The sequence below is a fragment of the Macrobrachium rosenbergii genome, chromosome 5, assembly GCF_040412425.1.
Source record: "Macrobrachium rosenbergii isolate ZJJX-2024 chromosome 5, ASM4041242v1, whole genome shotgun sequence".
NCBI classification, from domain to species: domain Eukaryota; kingdom Metazoa; phylum Arthropoda; class Malacostraca; order Decapoda; family Palaemonidae; genus Macrobrachium; species Macrobrachium rosenbergii.
This window is the reverse complement of record NC_089745.1, coordinates 17,006,702-17,027,521: the sequence shown is the minus strand read 5'-3', so window position 1 is coordinate 17,027,521 and position 20,820 is coordinate 17,006,702. Positions and strand designations below refer to the sequence as shown.

General features: G+C 37.8%; 1 protein-coding gene across 2 annotated transcripts in view; it reads right to left on the bottom strand.

Moving 5' to 3' along the window:
* The window catches only part of Cerk (Ceramide kinase), a 102,639-nt gene that overhangs the window by 4,063 nt on the left and 77,756 nt on the right, over nucleotides 1-20,820 (bottom strand). For both annotated transcript variants that reach the window (XM_067103691.1, XM_067103693.1), the window contains exons 3-8: nucleotides 11,466-11,599; nucleotides 9,419-9,626; nucleotides 9,037-9,114; nucleotides 7,839-8,155; nucleotides 2,581-2,763; nucleotides 380-504 (exon numbers count right to left, since the gene is read on the bottom strand). In XM_067103691.1, coding sequence (XP_066959792.1) covers nucleotides 380-504; nucleotides 2,581-2,763; nucleotides 7,839-8,155; nucleotides 9,037-9,114; nucleotides 9,419-9,626; nucleotides 11,466-11,599 — 1,045 coding nt within the window. The remainder of the gene's footprint in view (nucleotides 1-379; nucleotides 505-2,580; nucleotides 2,764-7,838; nucleotides 8,156-9,036; nucleotides 9,115-9,418; nucleotides 9,627-11,465; nucleotides 11,600-20,820) is intronic.

The window sequence follows — 20,820 nt, the reverse complement described above, 5'->3', positions numbered from 1 at the left end:
ATATGCTTAAGTAAGTAGGCATATATAAAAGATTGTTGAGCTAATTATCCCATTATGGAAGTGACGTGTGCCCTGAAAACTACAGGAAACTGTTGAAATGAACAAGTATGTGGCAACATAGTTAGCTATGTGAAACGAGGTTTTGTTACATGGAGGATACATGATGAAAAGGGCATTTGATTTGGAATTCTTGAGAGAGAGTTTGGTATACAGACTTTCCAAATTAGTGCCAATAATATCATTAATTTAATGCTCATTAGAAAGACCAACAGTAAAGAAAATGAATAATTATTAAGACAAGACATGTCTCAAGGTTATCCTGTTCAAAGTCCTAAAATAAACTTCACTTAACAATATGAATTACTACTACAGTACTTACTTAATTCGTAGAGCTGGCTCATCAAGTTGCTCTCCATCACAGTTCCAAGTTGACTTTGGTCCAGGCGTTTTTGGTGTGAAATGAACTTCTTTTACACGATGAACTTTGACATGGTTCAAACTCAGCTGTGGAAAAAATTACAATTATTGTATAGTCTCAATTCTTGACTGTAAATAAAGTGAAAACATTCACTTAAACTGGGTTTGTTTTATGAGCTCTATTCTTACTCCTGAATGGGTTATTTTTGCCTATACAGATATTACGCTAAAGATTACAGTAATATCTTGAAATAATTTCTGCTGATAATTAGGACTGTATTGTACATCATCAAACAAAGTGAGATTGTAAGAAATAATAAGGGTGTTAAGTTCTATCCTGGCAATTTTCACCACTAATGTTTTATCACTTTTATGTTGAGAATAATGTCAGTTCCCTCGATCAGTCCTGCACCTTTCCATATACTGTACATATATTAGTCTCCCTCCGTGAGGCATTGGTTCCAAGCCATTCATGTAAGTGCAAATTCACTAACACCAAACCCCATGTAATTCAAGCAAGTAAATATTTTTTTATATAGATGCTGTGTATGTAGAAGATGTCATTTCCTTTAAAATTCTAAACATTAAGGCATCAAAAAAAAATTATGTAAAGAATCTACACATAAAATGACTCCTGTGCTTCTCTGGTTCTCCCACCTGTAATTCCTGCACTATCCTTCTTGGAAAACTACACATACAGGTATTATGGTTTTCACAAGGCAAGATCCACTGGAGATCAAGGCCATGATTCTCATGTAGATGGCAGGATGACAAAGATAGAAACAGCAAGGTAAGGACAGCCATTAATGTAAGCTGTTATCCACTCATATTTCCATATTCATTAGGGTGTAACCACTATAGTTCCGGTGGTGCTAACAGCAGGACCAGCTGTGATACGTTACTCATCCAGGGTATATTTTCTCACCATAGTAGGCTGCTAACTATAACTGACTCATAGAATCCCTGGCTTATAAGTATCTTATTGGCCTGTTTACTGAGCAAAAGTCACATCTGAAAAGCATATAATAATGAATATCTGCTTTATACAAAATACCAGAACTATGGGCCAATGCTACTGCTCGTCATGAATTCATGTCAAAATAAACCACCATGCAAATGTAAGATTACACCATGGCCAATCATATATAAAAACACGCACAATAAACCTTACCTGACGGGAATTTTTTATTTTACTGATGTCGGGAATTCCTCTCTAAAGGCTTGCATTGTTATTTTTTCCTAATTCTAAATGAGTTCAAGTGCATTCCATCTCATGTAAGCCAAAATACAGTTAATATGCCCCTATCAAACTTACACAGATTTCAGTGTATGCATATCAAAATAAAAAAGAAATGACAAGGTAACAATGGATTCAACGTGAAGAAATAAAATCATGGTAAAAGAGGTTTGCATGTTAATGTATGATTGCTTAAACCTCCAAAAATTAACATTCATCCTCTCTTCAGCAATTCAACTTTCTCCTCTCAATTTTATCCAATGATTCACAAGATGGAATTTTGTTAACCTGTGTCAATATATCCTACCAAAATTTTTTATCAGATGACCTATGGCTTCTTAATTAAATTATATTTGTATACCACCAGCATTATTGCACACTTTGCAAATATACCACACCTGTCAAGAATACATTGCAAAAAGAGAAAATGTCAGAAAGATGGTCAGACAGCAACAAAACAATGACCATCACAGTACACCTAAACCAAAGTTACCAACAACAATACCAGACAGTATAATTTCTTTTACATTTTATAGTTTCTACTAAATTTCATACCTAAAAGATCTCTGTCCTCGTACAGGCATATGATAAAGCTGTTATTACAAGCAATCAAAAACATGCACGAGAAAATGTTACTAAAATGTTTATCTTGATGAAACAAAAATTTTATATTAAAAAAATTTAATATTCACAGTAGCCTAATTTTCTACATATTAAACCAGTGACCTTATAAATAGAGATTAACTTTTTTGGCCAATAAAAACGTTTAAAAAATTATTAAATATATTCCACCATATATATTTTTTTTGTGAGAATGTTGCATTTGAACTTGCAATGTTTTACCTTGGAATATACTTATATTTGCCTCTCCAAGTACAGTACTATAAAACAACCAACATTGAAAATGAAATGAAAAAATTACTTACAGCATTTCCAGTGCAACTGGTCCTATATAAGTAACTAAGTATACGCAATCTTGACCCGCCGGATACCAAAATAAGATCAGTACATCCATCCCCCAAATGGGCAGAAGGTGAGATACCGTGAGGGGTGAGGCGACATGCACAAGATACCACAGCCGAAGTTACAACGCTCCATCTACCAGTAAACTGAAAAAGAGATTGTTTGTTAGTGTCCAGTGCTTTCCTTTATTCAGCATAATACAAAACTATATTTTCCAATACCATGTGCACTTTGTCTTTAAATCTTATTTATAAAGAATGTGAGGTTCCAGTGTGTCAGTTCAAAGCCTAAATTTTGCGTAAACTCCAATTTTTGAAGAGCGCACAAAAATTTATTAAATGTAGCTAAGTTATGCCCTGTATCAACTAAAATCTCAATATAGAATGAAAGGAGAAAATAAAGGCCTGAATCTGACAATTATTCCCTGATATCATCATACATGTCTTGATTATGCCTTGATTGCCTGAAACTAAAAACATCTAATAACCAATTTTCTACAAAAATATTGTACAGTATACAGAGAATTATTATAAAATTTATCGCATGTCAGTTTACGATCAATTGTCACTGTGGATGTCAAAACAGCACTTAAAGTACAAAAATACAATATTTTGCATATAATAGAAGTATAACGCTTTTTATAGCCCAACTGAATCAGCTCCGAGCAAGTTTTGCATTCCTCAGAAAGTTAAGACACCTCTGATTGCTGCTAACCCGCATTTCTTAACTGATTATGAAACTTGGGTTTTGAAGACCAAGCGCCGGAACCCATCAGGATTATTCAGCGCCGTAATGAAGGTGAAATATAAAAATTAATGACATTCCTTGGAGGTGGATTTCTGGTCTTACAAATAGTGCTTGGTCCCTTATGAAGTCAGTCTCATAGGGTGCTGACCTAATATGCCTTTTCAATGAACCTGGACAGGGAAATTTTTACCCTTTAGAAAAAAGACTTCTCTAGCTATATTCATTGGTCTTGTTCTTATAACCTTAAATACGAAAAGACAATGAAAATGAATATATCTGTGATGTCCTGTGTGTAATAAAGTTAGGCAAACAAATGTAACAATCGGGCGAATATCCCATAGACCTCAGACAACTTTTTCCATTCCTGCAAAACCTGATCTATCACAATCTATTAGTAACAATTAGGTTAACATCCCATTGTCCTAAGACAACTTTTTTTTCTCTTGGACAATTTTTTTTTTTTCCTGCAAAAAAGAAGTTTTTTCCCGCAGAAAATTTTTTGTTTTTGTTCCTGCAAAACTTTTATCGGTTTGAAAATTTGACGTTTGGACCCTGAACCCATCTGTTAGGCTAAAGGAAGAAATAAGAGGATGACCAATACTGCTAGAGAAAGTCATACAGTATTTGGGTTTTGTTGAGGAAATTAGTAGCTTTTGGTGTAAGAGAATATTATTGCCGCATCTTTACACAGTAAAGATATTCTCTTGCACCAAAAACTACTCATTTCTATACGCTCAAGTGTTATGGTGAGGATTATAACATCTGCATCAGCAGTCCTCAACAAAACCCAAATACTGTATGACTTTCTCAAGCAGTACTGGTCATCCTATTTCTTCTTTTAGCCTAACAGATGGGTTCAGGGTCCAAACGTCAAATTTTCAAACTGATAAAATTCTGCCACAAAATTATATAAATTCATTTCCAGCACACTAACTGATGGTTGTTGTCAAAATTGGTTTTCTCAGAATGACAATGGCTTCACCGAGATCTGGGGAGAATTCATAAAAAAGAAAAGATTCAAAATAGCCAAAGGAGTCAGAGTTTGCATATTTCCTCAGTTCATGATGAATGAGGTTGTTGACGTTGATTCTCAAAAGCAAACAACTCTTCGAGGTTGCCATTCCTGTTATACTGTTTATTGCCTTAACAAGAAATGAAAAGTATTTTTGAAGATATTGATTTCAAGATGACTTTCTGACCGCTTTCTGTGTACATCAACAGTAACAAACACTGGTATGTTTTTCTAGCTGATGGGGCCCATAAAAAGTCTTGTTTTCCACAAGCCGTTCATTAACACAGATCTCGTAATGCTTTTGATTAGTTGCTTTCACTGACTTTCCTGATTCCGTAACTTTGTCTGAAATAATGTCATACATCAATCATAGTATAAGATCAATACTTTCTCTAGGACAGGATTCCTAACTTCATTCTGGTCATTAATAATTTGACGTAGTTGATAAAAGCTGACTGAACGTGCTAAACATATAAATGATTTTCACCGGTAGATTCACCAGCAGTATTCTCCTACTTCTGGACATGAGAACAAACTATCTGTTTGCTAAAGTAAAGGACTAAGTGAACTTGTACTGGAAAGTACAAAGCATTACAAAAAGTATGCTTCTCTGTGTGAAGTTCCACTGCCTTGTGCAAAAACCATCACCGTATGGTTTTTGACATGGCAGATAACTACTGGTTTTCCCTCACCAAGATGTGTTTAATGAAAGACTGCAGTCTTTCAAGCTATAATTTCATCTTGCCAAAAGTCTAATCACGATAATAAAAAAACACAAGATAAATGAATACTGTTAGATAAACAAACATACCAGAAGAACAGTCTTCCTCCAAGCACATCTATTAATGGTGTCCTGCCTCTGAGCTTACCACCACCATCTTTTCCCCTTTATGGGGATTAGACGTATAATGAGTTCTCTCTCCACTCCTCTCCTCACTCTTTCTTCCTGAACCCCCATCAGGTCTAGGTCTTCACCTATCCACTTTCTCCATGATTTCCAGAGCCTTCCAACATGTTTTGTCCTGCTGCTTCTATATCTCATAATTTTCTTACTAACAGTTTCTCATCCCTTCCCATCACTTTTCCAGACCACCTAGATCTTTGACATTCCAATTTATTTGTTCAATACTGGACATCACATCTCTCTGGCCCTACATTGTAATACAATCTTCCCACCATACTTAAGTCCTCAACTTTATCATTCTACCGTTGGACCTTCAACATTACCATTTTCTTTGCCAATGCCCTTGTTCCAGATGCATACAGTATTTCAGGCCTCCTGTACCCATTACAGTATAAGTGTATGTACTCTATTAAATGGGATATTTTTACTTACCAGTGGTCTAGCTATCTCTTTCTGTTTCATCCAAGCTATAGCTACTCTTTTTCTTTATTTTCTTTCAACTCTTCCTTCACAGTCCAGCGTGTCCCCTAGGTAGAACAGAAACGCTCTAGTTCTTCTAAGACGTTTCCCATCTACCACAACATGGTTCTCCACATTTGACCTAAGTCTGACTGAAATCTCTTCAGCCTGTAGCAGGAGTTGCTATGGCATGGACAACATGAATAAAAGCACATGACACAGAGACAACCCTTCATGCACATCTGTACATGATAGCCTACCTTTATATCAAGTTTGAATGAAATTCCTTCAACTATGCAAGAGTGCTATGACGAGGTAAGTATGACAGACAACTGATAGACAGATTGACAAACTAAAGGAAAAACTATAATCACCCAAGTTTGTCAAAAGGGGATTAATGATACTACTAGAGAACAGCCAATTTCAAGTGATGAATACGTTCTAAAAACTTGCCGCAGTGAGTCATACTGTTGATAAACAGTATGACTCCCACAGGTTACTACCCCCACGCATCATAGCACATCATTAGGCTCTTACACATGCCAATGCCGTCAGACTACATATCTGTAATCTGATCTTTGTCTTTGTGTTAATGACGAAAAAAAAATGCTCCAGTTGACTGCTACCATTGTGTTTTTGGCCGACAAACAGTTGCCCACACTAATAACAGTACCAGAGAAGCCTTTACGATTGGACATTATGATTTACATACGACGGAATACTGCTACAGGAAGCTAAGAAACTCGAACTAAAAGTAAATTCTCTCTCTCTCTCTCTGTGTGTGTGTGTGTGTGTGTGTGTGTGTGTGTGTGTCTCTCTCTCTGTGTGTGTGTGTGTGCGTAGAGATTTTTTGTATTCTGTTCCCTTTTGTCGTTTGTAAACACTCAATCGTTTATTTGCTTAATCGTTAAGGTGTTTGTATCGCATTAAGTAGGATTGAAAGCATTTCACGAAGTCTGAGGAGATTCTATGAATGTAAGAAACGAAAGCGAGCGTAAATTCATTGTCCCTTATATCATCCTCAAAAATTTATTCTAACATCTTACACCTATCATTCGTAAACATTTAAAATGTTTATTTAATAGTGACAAGGTGAGTTCATGTATTCGACGGTGCTTAGTATAATTTACAAATTTTTACAAATGAGTGAAATGAAAACAATAAAAATTCATTCACTCTATTGTATAATCTATATGATTTGTTTCTGTCATTTCTCATTTGGAAATTTATTTAAGGTTGCTGAAGTGCACAAGTACAAGAATCATAAACGTATAATCTGTATAAAAAGAGAACCATGCTCTACTGTATTGTACTCTATTGTATGGGTTTTGGAGAGGTTTTTCACAGTAATCTGTGGTTTCTGGGTTACACTGTATGTTAAAGGTTATTTTGTTAATTTTTTGTCTACTAAGTGAAAACCTCATTAGTGTTTCTTTCTCAAGCCTTTGATATAAAATAATTTTTTTATAATACACTATATTGACTAACTGACTGATTATAGCTACTAAAACTGGCGTCACAACATCCACTATAATTGTTGTAAATAAATGCCGTGGACATTGCCGAAAATCCCAATTTTTGTGAGTTCAGCTCTTTCAATTAGATATATGATATTAGAAAGAACAAAACAGTCGAAACATTTTTTGACGCTTTTGGAGGACTTTGTACCCAATCTACACTTTTCATGCAAAGTTAACTTTTCATGAGTCCACTCCCTTAAAACTGAGATTATTAACATCACAGAACTTCTGTAAGGTGTTATAAAAATGCGAACGACTTCACAATCACAACATGGAATGGATGCTAAGTTAAAAAATATACTTGCTCTCTTAACTAGAGCTTGGACATAATATTTTGTTACTGCGGTTTTCCCATTAAATCGGAAACGAACTGAAACTGATAGGTTGTGATAGATTTTCAGTCTTCCAATACAGTATAATCTCTCTTGTTGATGATTAACAGTTATTTTCAACAAGTAAACAAACATTCCAGTTACTTCAAAATGGTTTTTCTTGTAAAAAAAAAAATCATGGATATCCAGTTAACCTGCCGCAATTACAGATGCAGTTTTTGCCCGCTAAAATGAAACCAGCACTAACCTGTTTCCACTCTCCCGAAGAAGGAGAATTCTTGGAAGCTTTGGTGCAGATGCTGCACTGGTGGCAGCACGACTTCGAGTCACCAGGTTGGGCAAGGGGCGTTTCTGGAGCCAACACGCTGAGCTGACCTTCGTAGGAACGGTTCCTTAGGAACTGCAGCACGCCAGACACCAAGTACCGAGAAGGCCCCAGTTTTCGCCAACGTTCAGAGGTTTCCAGCAAATCTCCAAAGTAACCGTAGGATACCATTGTAGTTGCTACACTCTGCAGTCGTCCTCTGGCATGGACTGCAGCCACATCAACATTTCGACAGTCACCTGTTTGACAAAGTTCATCATCACTTACAATATTAATCTTGTGTATGTATATCCCTCATAAATTCTGCAAATTACGTACTTAATTCTGATAAAATCTAATTACCATAAATAAGGATGAAAGCTATATTTAAATGCCAACCTAGGATAATTTTCAAATGCCATACTTACAGGTATTATGGAAGTATGCAACAGAGCTACCATTCAAATTTAACTATGGATTTAACGGATCCAAAAATTCAAACGGATCCAAAAATTCAAATTAATCCTCTTCACCGCCTATTTACATAAACTCTTCTCAATATATACATCAATAAAGCAAACAATTTATAGCATCCAAGTCTAGCTAGAGATTCTCATCTTTTGGGAGCGTAGTATTTTTTTATGAAAGTATTTTTGAAGCAAAGGCCAATGACACAGGAAAACAAATGCTCTTGTTTAGCCTGGGCACAAAGCAATGAAAAATAAAAATGCAAATGCTCTTACAAATACGTCAAGTATTTGTAAGAGCTTTTGAATGTACAGGACAGAAAAGAGGTAGATCTGAATGATTCAAGAGTGAAAAAGGTTCAAGAGAGAGAGAGAGAGAGAGAGAGAGAGAGAGAGAGAGAGAGAGAGAGAGAGAGAGAGAGAGAGAGAGAGAGAGAGCCGTTGAAGCTGCAATAAGAGAATCAGAGGGATCAGGAATGAAAAGCTGACATAAGTTTAAGTGATTGTAAGCGAAATGCTGCGCGGTATAGTGGTGACCATGTGATTAAGTTGCTAGCCAGGGTGCATACGATATATCTAGATGCGGGTAATCTCCCAAAGAAGTGGGCGAGATGAATAATTCTTCTTTGCAGAAAGGGAAATGTTACTGTAAGAACTACAGGACAACACTTTACCCATGATGATGTGAAGGACAGCAGTTACAACATCGCTGGTGCCATGCGTCCCGTGGCAAGTTGCATCGGTGCTGCCACCTGTTGGGAAAACGTTTCCTCTATACACATAATACAGTACCAAAATACATGACGATGAAAATCCATACAATCTATAAATGCTGGAAACAAAAGACATTATCAGTTCATTATTCCTGAGTTTGGAGAATCTGGTTTTAGTATCTAAGCGCACCTTACAAACTTTCCCGGAAGCTTACGTTTTAAAAATGTCGCTGAATTTATTTTTATCGGCAAAATATTTCCCGTTAAGTGTTCTGCTTCATCTTGTAACATAGATAATTAAGAACACATTCACTGGAGACGAAAGGAGAGAACAATACATTACCTGGAATGATTCCGATTCTAACTTGCGTCTGAGGTAACGATACATCTGGCTGATGAGGATCTATTTCAGAATCGTAGGCTGCTCTCAGCAGCAATCCCGTGACCACCTCGTTGACTAAACCATCGCCGCCGACCACCACCACCCCATCCATTCCAGCTAGATTGTTGCCGTTTTCCACGAGATCCCGCCCATGGCCCCTGTACTCGGTCTGGAAGGCCCAATTTATTATTATTAGATATATACTGATGAAAACTTACGGATGTAAATGTAAAACTTACTTTTCTGATTACTACTTTAATATTTGATGTTCTGTTGTTAAAAAGTAAGGGGTCCTTGTAAGAAGAAAAATCATCAATGTAAAATAATGTAAATACTATGGAATAACAGTAAAACTGCATTGATGTATTTCCCTAATAAAAGATAAAAATTAATGTTAATGAAATTTTATTGTACATGTTTCCAGGGCAGGTGTGCAAGGCCATTAAGTTTACCTTGGACATATGCACATAAAAACTTAATGCAACAGAGAGCGTTCAGCTAATTCCGGCTTTTCCTGACATTTCATAAGTACGGGAAAATCAGCCTGGCAGTGAATATTCTTTTCTTTTCATAACGATGCTTTTGTTCTTGAGCTACCCTTAAGGTGGGTACTGGAAAAAAAAATATGGCTCATAACAACATTCCTACGGTAATGAAGTCACAAAAGCATTAAGCAAAGGCTATTTCCCGTGTGTATACAACTTACTCTCTCATTTTGGAATATACTTAATCTTGTATCCACAGTTCAAAAGTTTCAATCAGCCAATCTAAGGAAAACTCCAGTTAGAATAGTAGTTTTAGAGCATTCAATTCCAAGATTTTTAACTGTATCTCCCATGTAGTGCCAAGGAGATGAAGTAATTGAAAATTAAGAAAAACCTATTTTAAGAGTCCAGTTACATTACTCCTAAAGTTAATAATTAACGTCCTCCTCAAGGCCTTGTCTATTTTCGAATCCTATTCCTGTCCTATAGGAATTAATTTGGATATCAGTAGGTTGAACTCCATGCCTTTGATTTGGCTCTCCACACAATACAATACTGGCACACTAAAACAAGGCTTCAACTACTTTAACATCCCTTTACCATAGAAATCTATGACTGCTTGCTGCTTGACTTGTGCCTTCTAGATGATATCTAAATCAACTTCAAGGAAACGTCTATGGCCTCGGGTGGCTGGGACGAATCCCAAGATCCACACCAGGCCTCTAAATCTAAAATCTGACCAGCCAACGAATTGGCTTTCCTGTCATCACGCAAGACAACTATTACAATTGTCACCTTGAATCTCATTCTCTCGTAATAGTCTGAAGGTAAATTTATCATTTCCACCTGAGTCCAACTGACACAGAACAACTGAGTTACTACCGACAAGGTTCGTTACAGGAAACCTTGAAGCCCTCTGACAGATGTTTATCCATGGACAATGACAAATTCAATCTATTTCACATCTGTATTACTGGGCTCTGGGTCTCCTCACCTACCTCTACCTGCATCTCGGGTTTTACGCAACATTATGCCTCCTTAAATTTTACGTCTGGCAAGTCATTACCAAACACATATTTCCTGTCTTTGAATCGCTGTTGTCAATCACCTAAATTCTTTACGGTCCAAAAAGAGGAAAAAGGATTACTCTAAAGACGGAAAGTGTCAGTAAGCAAGGCTGCCTTGAAGCAAGGTCACCATACAGTACTGTCCAAGTAAACCGTATGAGTAAATATTATTATAATTATTATTCAGTAGATGAAACCTATTCATATGGAACAAGCCCACAGGGGCCACTGACTTGAAATTCTAGCTTCCAAAGAACATGGTGTTCATTAGGAAGAAATAAGAGGGAGTAAAGCGAAATACAGAAAGAAGAGATCACACTTATAAATAAAAATAAATAAATAGATGAATACGTAAAAAAAAAAAGTATTAAAATGCAAGAAAATATTAGGGTAGTAATGCACTGCATTTTCGCTTCAACTTCTGAAGCTCCATGATAAACGAACGAAAGGCCTTACCGAGATCACCCTGGTCTGAATGGCAGCATGGCGGAAGAGCGGGGCCACCTTCTGATTGTAGATCTGATAAGCCTTCCGTCTTCCTCCTACGGGATTCACTATCACTAGCAGCCTCTTCGGCCGGTTGGGGATCCCTGGAATGGCGAACGGAGGAAATGCTTCAAGTTTCAGAAGAAAATTTGTGACAAACCTCGAACCATTATGTACTTGAGAAGAATTGGAAATGTGTATCCACCTGGCGATAATACTTGTTTAGTCTGTGTTCAACACAGTCATCGTAAAAAAATTGATAAGACCTTAAATCATCAAAGATATTCACTATTAGTAAAATCAGCTGAATCTTCAGAGGATCTTGAAATCGCCAGCCACATTCTAACCCCATGATTTAGTATAAGTGGTTTGTACCTGCTTGAAACATAATAATAATAATAATAATAATACGTTCCCAACAGTGTCTACATGTTTCCAATTCTGACATAATATGATGTAACTATGGTTAAAAACTAATCAAAACAAGAGCAACACAATCTATTTCACCACTGAATGTGTTGAATTCAATGAGAGCAAAGTGTGCCACTTTTAATAGTAAATATACGTTTACAAAAGCATTATAGGCGATTCATATAATCATAATGCTTGTCGTCCCGAAAGCGAGAACGGGGCAGACTTCATCCCCTATAGCAGGGCGACCAAGTTGTTTAGTCTGAGGGCCATTCTCGAAAAACAAAAAGTCATGCGGGCCACCTGTGTGTGTATGTATATGTGTGTATATGTATATGTGTATTTGTGTGCATGTATATGTATATCTACATATATATATATATATATATATATATATATATATATATATATATATATATATATATATATATATATATATATTATATTGCTTAGAATTTATGAGTAAGACACTGACAAGGACTTATTTCAGAGGAATTCAAAGAAATATATTTCAAAGAAGGCAAACATGAGTTTATTTACATGCAATATCTTAATCCAATATTTCTTTTATTCAGGATAAGCGGTAAATCTAATTTTCATGATATAAAGAAGAGAAATATACTTTTACTTATTTTTCTCTAGCGGGCAACTTTTGGCCCACGGAGATGGGGTTGGACGGCTCTGCCCTATAGCTTCCTTTGTAATAAGAGTGCCATTCAATAAGTTTCGGTGTAACAGATACTTCTGCCTTGCATTTGAATGTCTCAAGTGAAATATATATATATATATATATATATATATATATATATATACATATCAAAATGATCAGAGGATGATGTTACATTGAGATATCAATGTCTGCCAAAGAAGGGTATGTCATCCCCCGCTGGAAATCCTTGAAGACACTGTCAACACAGTGAAGAACCGCCTTTACGAAACGGCTTCTGATGCCAATTGATCCATTGACAGCATCCAAAACCGTAACACAACCGCCGAGAACCAGGCAATGCCATTCATCGCGTAGTTTTGATAAACAGCCAACTGAATGTCTAATAGACAGCCATGACCTAGGGCGTCAGGCGCCAGCGCACAGTTCTGTGCAAACATCCTGACTTATACTTTGGGGATGAACATCCCCGCATGACAGGCACCCTGAATGTTGACCCCAGAAAAGAACCTGACCAGAATAGAAACTTTTCAGGAGAATTTTGACCTTCATTTTTTCCTGGCTGTATCGGACAACATACGCAGGAGGTTAGTAACCCAGGATGAAAAAGAGCTCACCACTTTGAACATCTCAACCTCTGTCACCGTCTTGTTTCCGCCTGTCCTCTTTTCTCAGATTCCACATACGTGGCCACCATGATGGAAACATAAAAAAGGTAATTCATTCTGTTGAGCAGCATTTGGGGGTCCAGCAAGCAATAGTCTTCATGGAAAGGATTGCAGTGCTTGAACACCGGTGGATTAAGTGCAATGACGCCCAATGAAAACTACTGAAAAATTATATACGAACCCAAAGCCGTCAGAAACATCAACACCACACAGAAGTGGGAGAAGATGCAGAAAAAGAAGAAGAATACAAACCATCATCGTCTATAAGTATATAAATTCACCACCGTGACCGAAGGCCACAACTAATAATAATCTTCGAGTTGATTTTCCATGGTAAAATCAGACTGGATTTAAATTCTGTAAATCAACCGCTTCTGGGATTATCTCAATCCAAAGGGTCAATCCGTATATTATCATTCGATACAAGTAAGATGTTGCATAAGGATTCGTGATAAGAATTCTAAGAGTAGTGAGGGTCCCTTAACAAACACACACACATACACACACGAAGAAAGTCTCTTATCTCTCCCAGTTACCATTTTAATACCATAACCTGTCGGGCCATAAAAATACATGAACTGCTTAAACAGTAGGTATAGTAGGACGCCTAAATAATGCGTTCACCAGTCACTACTATACTTACTAATACTTTACAACCTTAATTGAAAAAAAGAGCATGTCCTTTAGATTTCTGTAGAAGACAAACAAATTGTAAATTATACACAACGTTCCTTTCCCTCCGCTGTGAGAGTACTTCAGATGAGCTCAAGTATTTGTCAGCAAAAATCCGAGGATTTCTTTCTGACTTATCTAAATATTTTTCTGACTACTATCGACACGACGGAAACCTGCTAATCAGCTGATTAATCTGCTGATAAATATTTGGCCTCTCCTAAACGATGCCCAACTGCAAGATAAATGCTCCTAACGCCTAATACTTCACAAACACACGCAGAATTTTGCTAAACAGAAAATAGGTAAACAAAACAGACGAACGCAGCATCGAACGGATCCAGGCTGAATGAACTTGCCGGGTCTGAGAGCCCGAGCTTGCGCATGCGCAAAAGATTGTGTGAATAAGAGAGAAGGCTCAATCGATTTTCAACACTTCGGAGTTCGTGCTCTGCCAAATCAGTGCCACAATGAGAGAGAGAGAGAGAAGAGAGAGAGAGAGAGAGAGAGAGAGAGAGAGAGAGAGAGAGAGTCAGTCTGTAACAGGAAGGATGCTGACGGTCAAGGTCATATTAGGAGACGAAAGGGGGGACTATAAAGGGGGAGATTAGACGGAAAGTGACGTAATATGGCTAGGTAACGTCACATTGTTGTTTACCGGCAATGTTAACGTCGAAGGAAAGATATAATTAGCTATTAGAAAAGAATTGATGCGCTTTATAGAACGCAACTTAACGGAGGATATTCCTGACGCTTTCGAAACATACAACAATAAAAAGAGCAAATTTCTCAGCAACCACAGGTCTCGCAAACACCTGTCAACAGGTGTTTGTTCCTAGAACATAGTGTCCGGGTTTAGAGACACCTGCGATGAGCTGTCAAGCGCACAAGTGTTACAAGGCAAGTTATACTGAACAGGTCTCAAATTCTACACATGTGAGCTCATTCATAAACAAACCGATTTTGGGAAAAGAAAACTTACTGTATATTCCTAGTTTTTAGGTTGTTTACGAATTCATAAAATGGTGATAAAGGAATGTCGGCATGCTTCTTAGGAAAAGGAAGAGAGACAGTCGGGCAGAGATAAAATAGGTCCCGGAAATCAGAACCAAAGAATGGATAACAGGGTCCTTTTGTTGGGTTGGAAAATCTTTTGGAGGTTAAAGGCAAACAGCAATGGAACCAACATACCATCGAAATAGGGCTAATGAAACTTGTGAATGAAAAGCATCTTACGAGAAGCTTACACAAGCAAGCCCATGACGTTCCAAGGAATGACCTAACTCTACAAAACGAATAAACGCCAGTTTTTAGAAAAGTGAAGTCAAATAATACTATGAAATCATTTTTCATAAGAAAACAAATGGCTCATATGTAAACAATTGACAATTTCGACATGAGGAAGCCGTGTCTCACAAAAAACAAAACTCAAAATGAACAGAACTAAGTCGTTTGAGGAAAACGAAAATCTGCTGAGAAGTAAATGGTTTGTCAGAGAGTGATAGTTAACCCTTAGAAGGTAAATACAGTCTTTTCAACGGCACGCTGCAGAGAGGGAATTCTGGATGGCGAAAGGGAGTCAGCGGTTTCTCCCCTGACGACGGAGGTGAGGAGGATGATCGATTTTCTCTCTCTCTCTCTCTCTCTCTCTCTCTCTCTCTCTCTCTCTCTCTCTCTCATCATCATCATTTCTGAACTAATAACCACCAACGCAAACATAAATAAAGGCAAATGCGCCCGCATGAAGCACGGATTTCGTATTCTATTGATAAATCGTGCAAAGCAAAGCCAATAAACTAAAAAAAGATACAAAACGCATACTAATTACATGAAGGAACGGAAGGCCACTTGAATGAAAAAGACAAGGAACCATGTATTCAGGTTCCTACTTAACATATACCCACCTACGCCATGATGGCGATCTAAACACAGACACACACACAGTCGCAGGCTGAATCATGGATAATCAATTCTGGAGCATGCAAAAAGAACTTCAGCCAATAATGCTACAGTCATTTCAGAGTAGGTCATTCAACTACGGTTTTCCTCTCGTGAAAAGGAACTGTACTTAGGCTAAATGGATGGAGCAAGACAAAAAGGTTTCCAGTCAACTACACAACTGGACCTAGTGCACGTCACAATGACGCTGCAAATCATTGTAATCACAATCCTTTTATTCTGACGTGCAACAGCGTTCAACTGCTGGACACACTACCATGTATACGTGATTTTTGTGTGTGCTAGATTGATCTCTTATCATGCTTGTGCAAGCATTCGTCAAGATGTGCGTGTGTGTGTGTCCTGATGAAGTCTGTCGTTTCCTTGTACTTGCACGAGATTTTTTCTTTTGGATTTTATTTGTGATTTAACTTGGTATTTTGGTACCTGGGTTTCATCTCCCAACTAAGGAGAAACTTAATCTTGCTGTCTTCACACGTGTGTGTGTGTGTGTGTGTGTGTGTGTGTGTGTGAGAGAGAGAGAGAGAGAGAGAGAGAGAGAGAGAGAGAGAGAGAGAGAGAGAGAGAGAGAGAGAGCGAGCCATGCACATCCATCATAATCAAAAGGCATAGATCCTGTTTCCATTTAAATCGCCAATGTATTCAAGTACGTTACACTTCCACATGTGTTTCTGCTTCTAAATTGAGAAGATGCTTCCAGGAAGAATCTCTGGCATTTATAAAGGCAACTCACTTTAGAAAGGGTCTGGATAGGTAAGCGTTATGCATTAATGACTAGTTAAACCTATTTCTTGTTTACGTGCTTCGTCAAAAAGTGAATCTCTGCTGTTTATGATTTGGCATATGGCATTTCCAAAACAATTTGTTACACTGAATACGCTGGACAAAATTTATTTTCCTAAAAATATTCCTGAAAGTTTCTGTCATTGAAAATGAAGTAAGAGATATGATCTATATACATATTAACAGATGTGCGAAGTATTACAAGCAAGTTCAAAGTGTCTAAGGCATTTGGCAGGGAGGATGTTACACGCCTAACTCAAAAGAATCAAAGATGGTTCAGAATCATATCTGTCAAGAGATAGTTTTCCACGAAATAACTCAGTTTGCGAAAGAGCTTTCTTTGTTAATCTTTACCAAACAAAACCAACAAATCCTGATACCCAGTTTTAACATGAGCAGAGAAACTTGGGAGAGAGAGAGAGAGAGAGAGAGAGAGAGAGAGAGAGAGAGAGAGAGAGAGAAGCAAATTGCATAGCCAAATTACCCCTGGATGCCGGATGCTATTCAAATGAGGCAAAGGCAAGACCGCCTGACGCACAGTAACGACTTCCAATTTATACATGTTACCTTTCTCTTAGTTCTAAGGCTCCATACTTGTCCGTTATACATATGTCATAAATAATTACACTACAGGGAAGCTAAGTCTAGTTGTAGTAAAAGCGGGGTATTCAATAATCCCAAAGGACTCTATGTAAAAACCGTACAACCAATGATGTGACCATTTTTGATAACTCACCCACTGCCAATTCCCTATAACAATCTCAGAAATAATCTATTAGAAAAAGAGGACGATACATTCACTGATTCAACAAATATTAATGATAGTTGAAAATACATTTTATAGAAATCAGTTGTGAAAGGCAATTTCTCCACACAAGCTTATATACATAAATATAAACACTTCACTGTAATGCTAAGAAACTAAGAAAGAAAAACCTGGAAGGACATTTTCATTCTATAGAAGATAAAGAGGCCACGAAGTTAAGTGTCCTCTCTCTCTCTCTCTCTCTCTCTCTCTCTCTCTCTCTCTCTCTGTCCCTCCGACATTTTGAGAAGAGGCCCACGGTGCACGGAAAGTAGGTCACAGCCAGTCTTGCGTCTTCCTTCTCCAGATATGTAAGACAAAATCTAGACACTGAAAAAGTTCATCTGTTACTTTGAGAGGTCAGCTGAAGGGTAAGCTAACATCTATGCGATGATGTAAGTACCCCCTTCTGCCAAGTGCCCCCTACCAACCTCGTCCTACTCCCAAACATCCACATCCACACCCACACAAAAGGATTTTCCATGTTTCCCGACGGGATCATATGACCTCATTCCGCCGACCTACTTTTGTTGCTCGATTAAAGCTTTTCATATCCTGTCCCATTACGTCCACAAGTCTCCATTCCCCACACTCCCTCCCCTCCTTCCCTCCCCCAACCTCGTTCCCCCTTTCCCAGATGACATCACGAAATGGGTCAGCCTCCAGCTTCTCTCTCTCTCTCTCTCTCTCTCTCTCTCTCTCTCTCTCTCTCTCTCTCTCTCTCTTAATACGTTTTCCAGAGAAATGGGTCACACCTCCCTTTTTCCCACACACACACACACACCTTCACAAATCTGTAATCAGAATTTGAAACGTATCTTCAAGAAACTACACACTTGCTCTTTTGAAGATGGTTACTGGCCTCTACGTGCAAAACAAGGCTTTATCACCTTTATGAGAGAGAGAGAGAGAGAGAGAGAGAGAGAGAGAGAGAGAGAGAGAGAGAGAGAGAGAGAGAGAGAGAGAGAGAGAGACGAGGACATACTGGAACGTGATTTGGAAGTTGAGGATAGCGATGCCTGCGTGGGAGATTAAAATCCTGAGGTGCATGTAATGATTGTAGATATAAGAGCGCATTAATACATTTGGTTCGTGTTTGTGCGAGCAAGTGCGACGCTGATTTGAAGCTCTGCTTATATCAATAAAGCTTCAGTTTCTCTCCTGTCAGGTTTCGACATAGACAAAATCCTTGTCTTGATGATGTCACTGACTGATCGATTCATAAATGGACGCTAAGGTCATAAAGACTATGATTATTGGATGTATGTACAGTATGTGTGTGTAATCTCCACTGGAGGTAGTGACGAAGAACCGCAAAGACCAAAATAAGAGCTTCTGGTATAAAAAAATGAGAAAGGTGAAAGTGGAAGTGTACAAGAGTAAAGTAAATGAAAACCTAAATGGAAAATATGAAGGGATTGTTGAGCCAACTCTCCTTTATGGGAGTGAAGAGTGGATGCAAAATGCAAATGAAAGAGAATGGCTGAAGCTGTTAGGATGAATTATTTAGGGGTAAATGTGGAGTGAGAAGCAATGGATGGGAAAGATATACAAACCAAAGAAGCAAACAGACCTTAATATCCCGCTAGTGAGAGATTGCAAGCAAGATAGAGGTGGGTGGCGTAATGCATGTATGGAGCTCAACATGCGACTGATGAAATATGCCTTCCATTGAGTTACACAGAAACGCAAACCAGTCGTTATGGAGTAAAAAAAAAATGGAGAGCTACTTGGTTACTGAGTCCACCTAACATTTAGGAAGGTCGCTCGAAATGCTACACACGAACTCACGAAGCAGTTGATCACCTTGGTTCAGAAGTGCCACAGAAGCAACCAAACACTACGACAACAGAAAGGACAGGGACAAACAACAAAATCAAAGACACGGTACAAGAGCGACAAAATATTCGGATAAGGGGCGGCAGACAAGAATAATATTAGAGACTAGTTGACAAATACGTTGCCCATTCATTATTTGTCTGTCCTTTTATTACTGTAGCTCAAAATTTTTGGGGACTGTCCAAATTTTAAGTTAGAGTTTTAAAGGAACAAAAGCTGAATTCCACCTTCTACACCAAGAGACCTGGACCGCTCTCACGATCAACATATTCCCTTTAATACAGTTCTGTGAATGGGGAGAGAGAGAGAGAGAGAGAGAGAGAGAGAGAGAGAGAGAGAGAGAGAGAGAGAGAGAGAGAGAGAGAGAGAGAGTATGCAACCGCATAATGATTAATGATTAAGTATTTGGTGCTTTCTCTCTCTCCATAATCAATAGTAGCTACCAGACCCTACTGCTTATGAATACAGTAGTGACTTCACATTGGCCTCAGCCAACGAACGTGAAAGATGTTATCATTACTGTGTGTGTTTGTGTGTGTGTGTGTGAGCGCCCAAACGTGTGCAAGTCTATAATATACATATACGTACATACAAAGATAGACACATATTAAATATATATACCAATATATATAATATATATGTGTGTATATTTATATATATGTATATATATACAATATATATACATACGTACAGATACGTATCAGCAAGAAATTTCAAGCTAACCGTATATAAACACGTTAATAGGAACCTGTGGTCTTCCAAAATTTCTGAACACCTGGGGAGCAAATGTGGTGACCAAAATATCGCAGGTCAGCGTTTCATACCACTTATGGCGAAGGCAGTTGATGGGCTGGCCGAAGTAAAGTGTTTGCTATATATGACTGCTCTTATCCTTAGCTCACTTTATCCAGAAGAATTGAAATAACTCACGGATAAACACCCTTCAAGTAATGTACTAATAATTATTTACTAGTGTAGGCTACCAATAATTAATTACTAATGTACTTCATGTAATGTAATACAAATTATACATTTCTGATGAATGAATGTACATATACATACATACATACATACATACATACATACATATATATATATATATATATATATATATATATATATATATATATATGTATGTATGTATGTATGTATACACAGTATATATAAATATGTGTGTGTGACTTCCCATTTCAAATGGAATACCCAACAAGATTTCTTCAGTCAATTACGGATCATTTATTTGAGGTAAATAATATATAATTACGATACGGAGACAGGCAGTTCCCAAATTGCCTTCTCTGGAGCTCACGTCATTCCTTATGATGTGTACCTGTTTCTCAGGGTAATCATAATTCTCTCTCTCACTCTCCCTCTCTCTCAGGCAGCTTAACAACTAGGTACCTATCACGATGGTTAGGTCGACAGTGAATGCATCCATTCTTCCTTTATGTGACTGAGGGTGGTTACCACTGAGCCACACACACACACGCTGAGAGAGAGAGAGAGAGAGAGAGAGAGAGA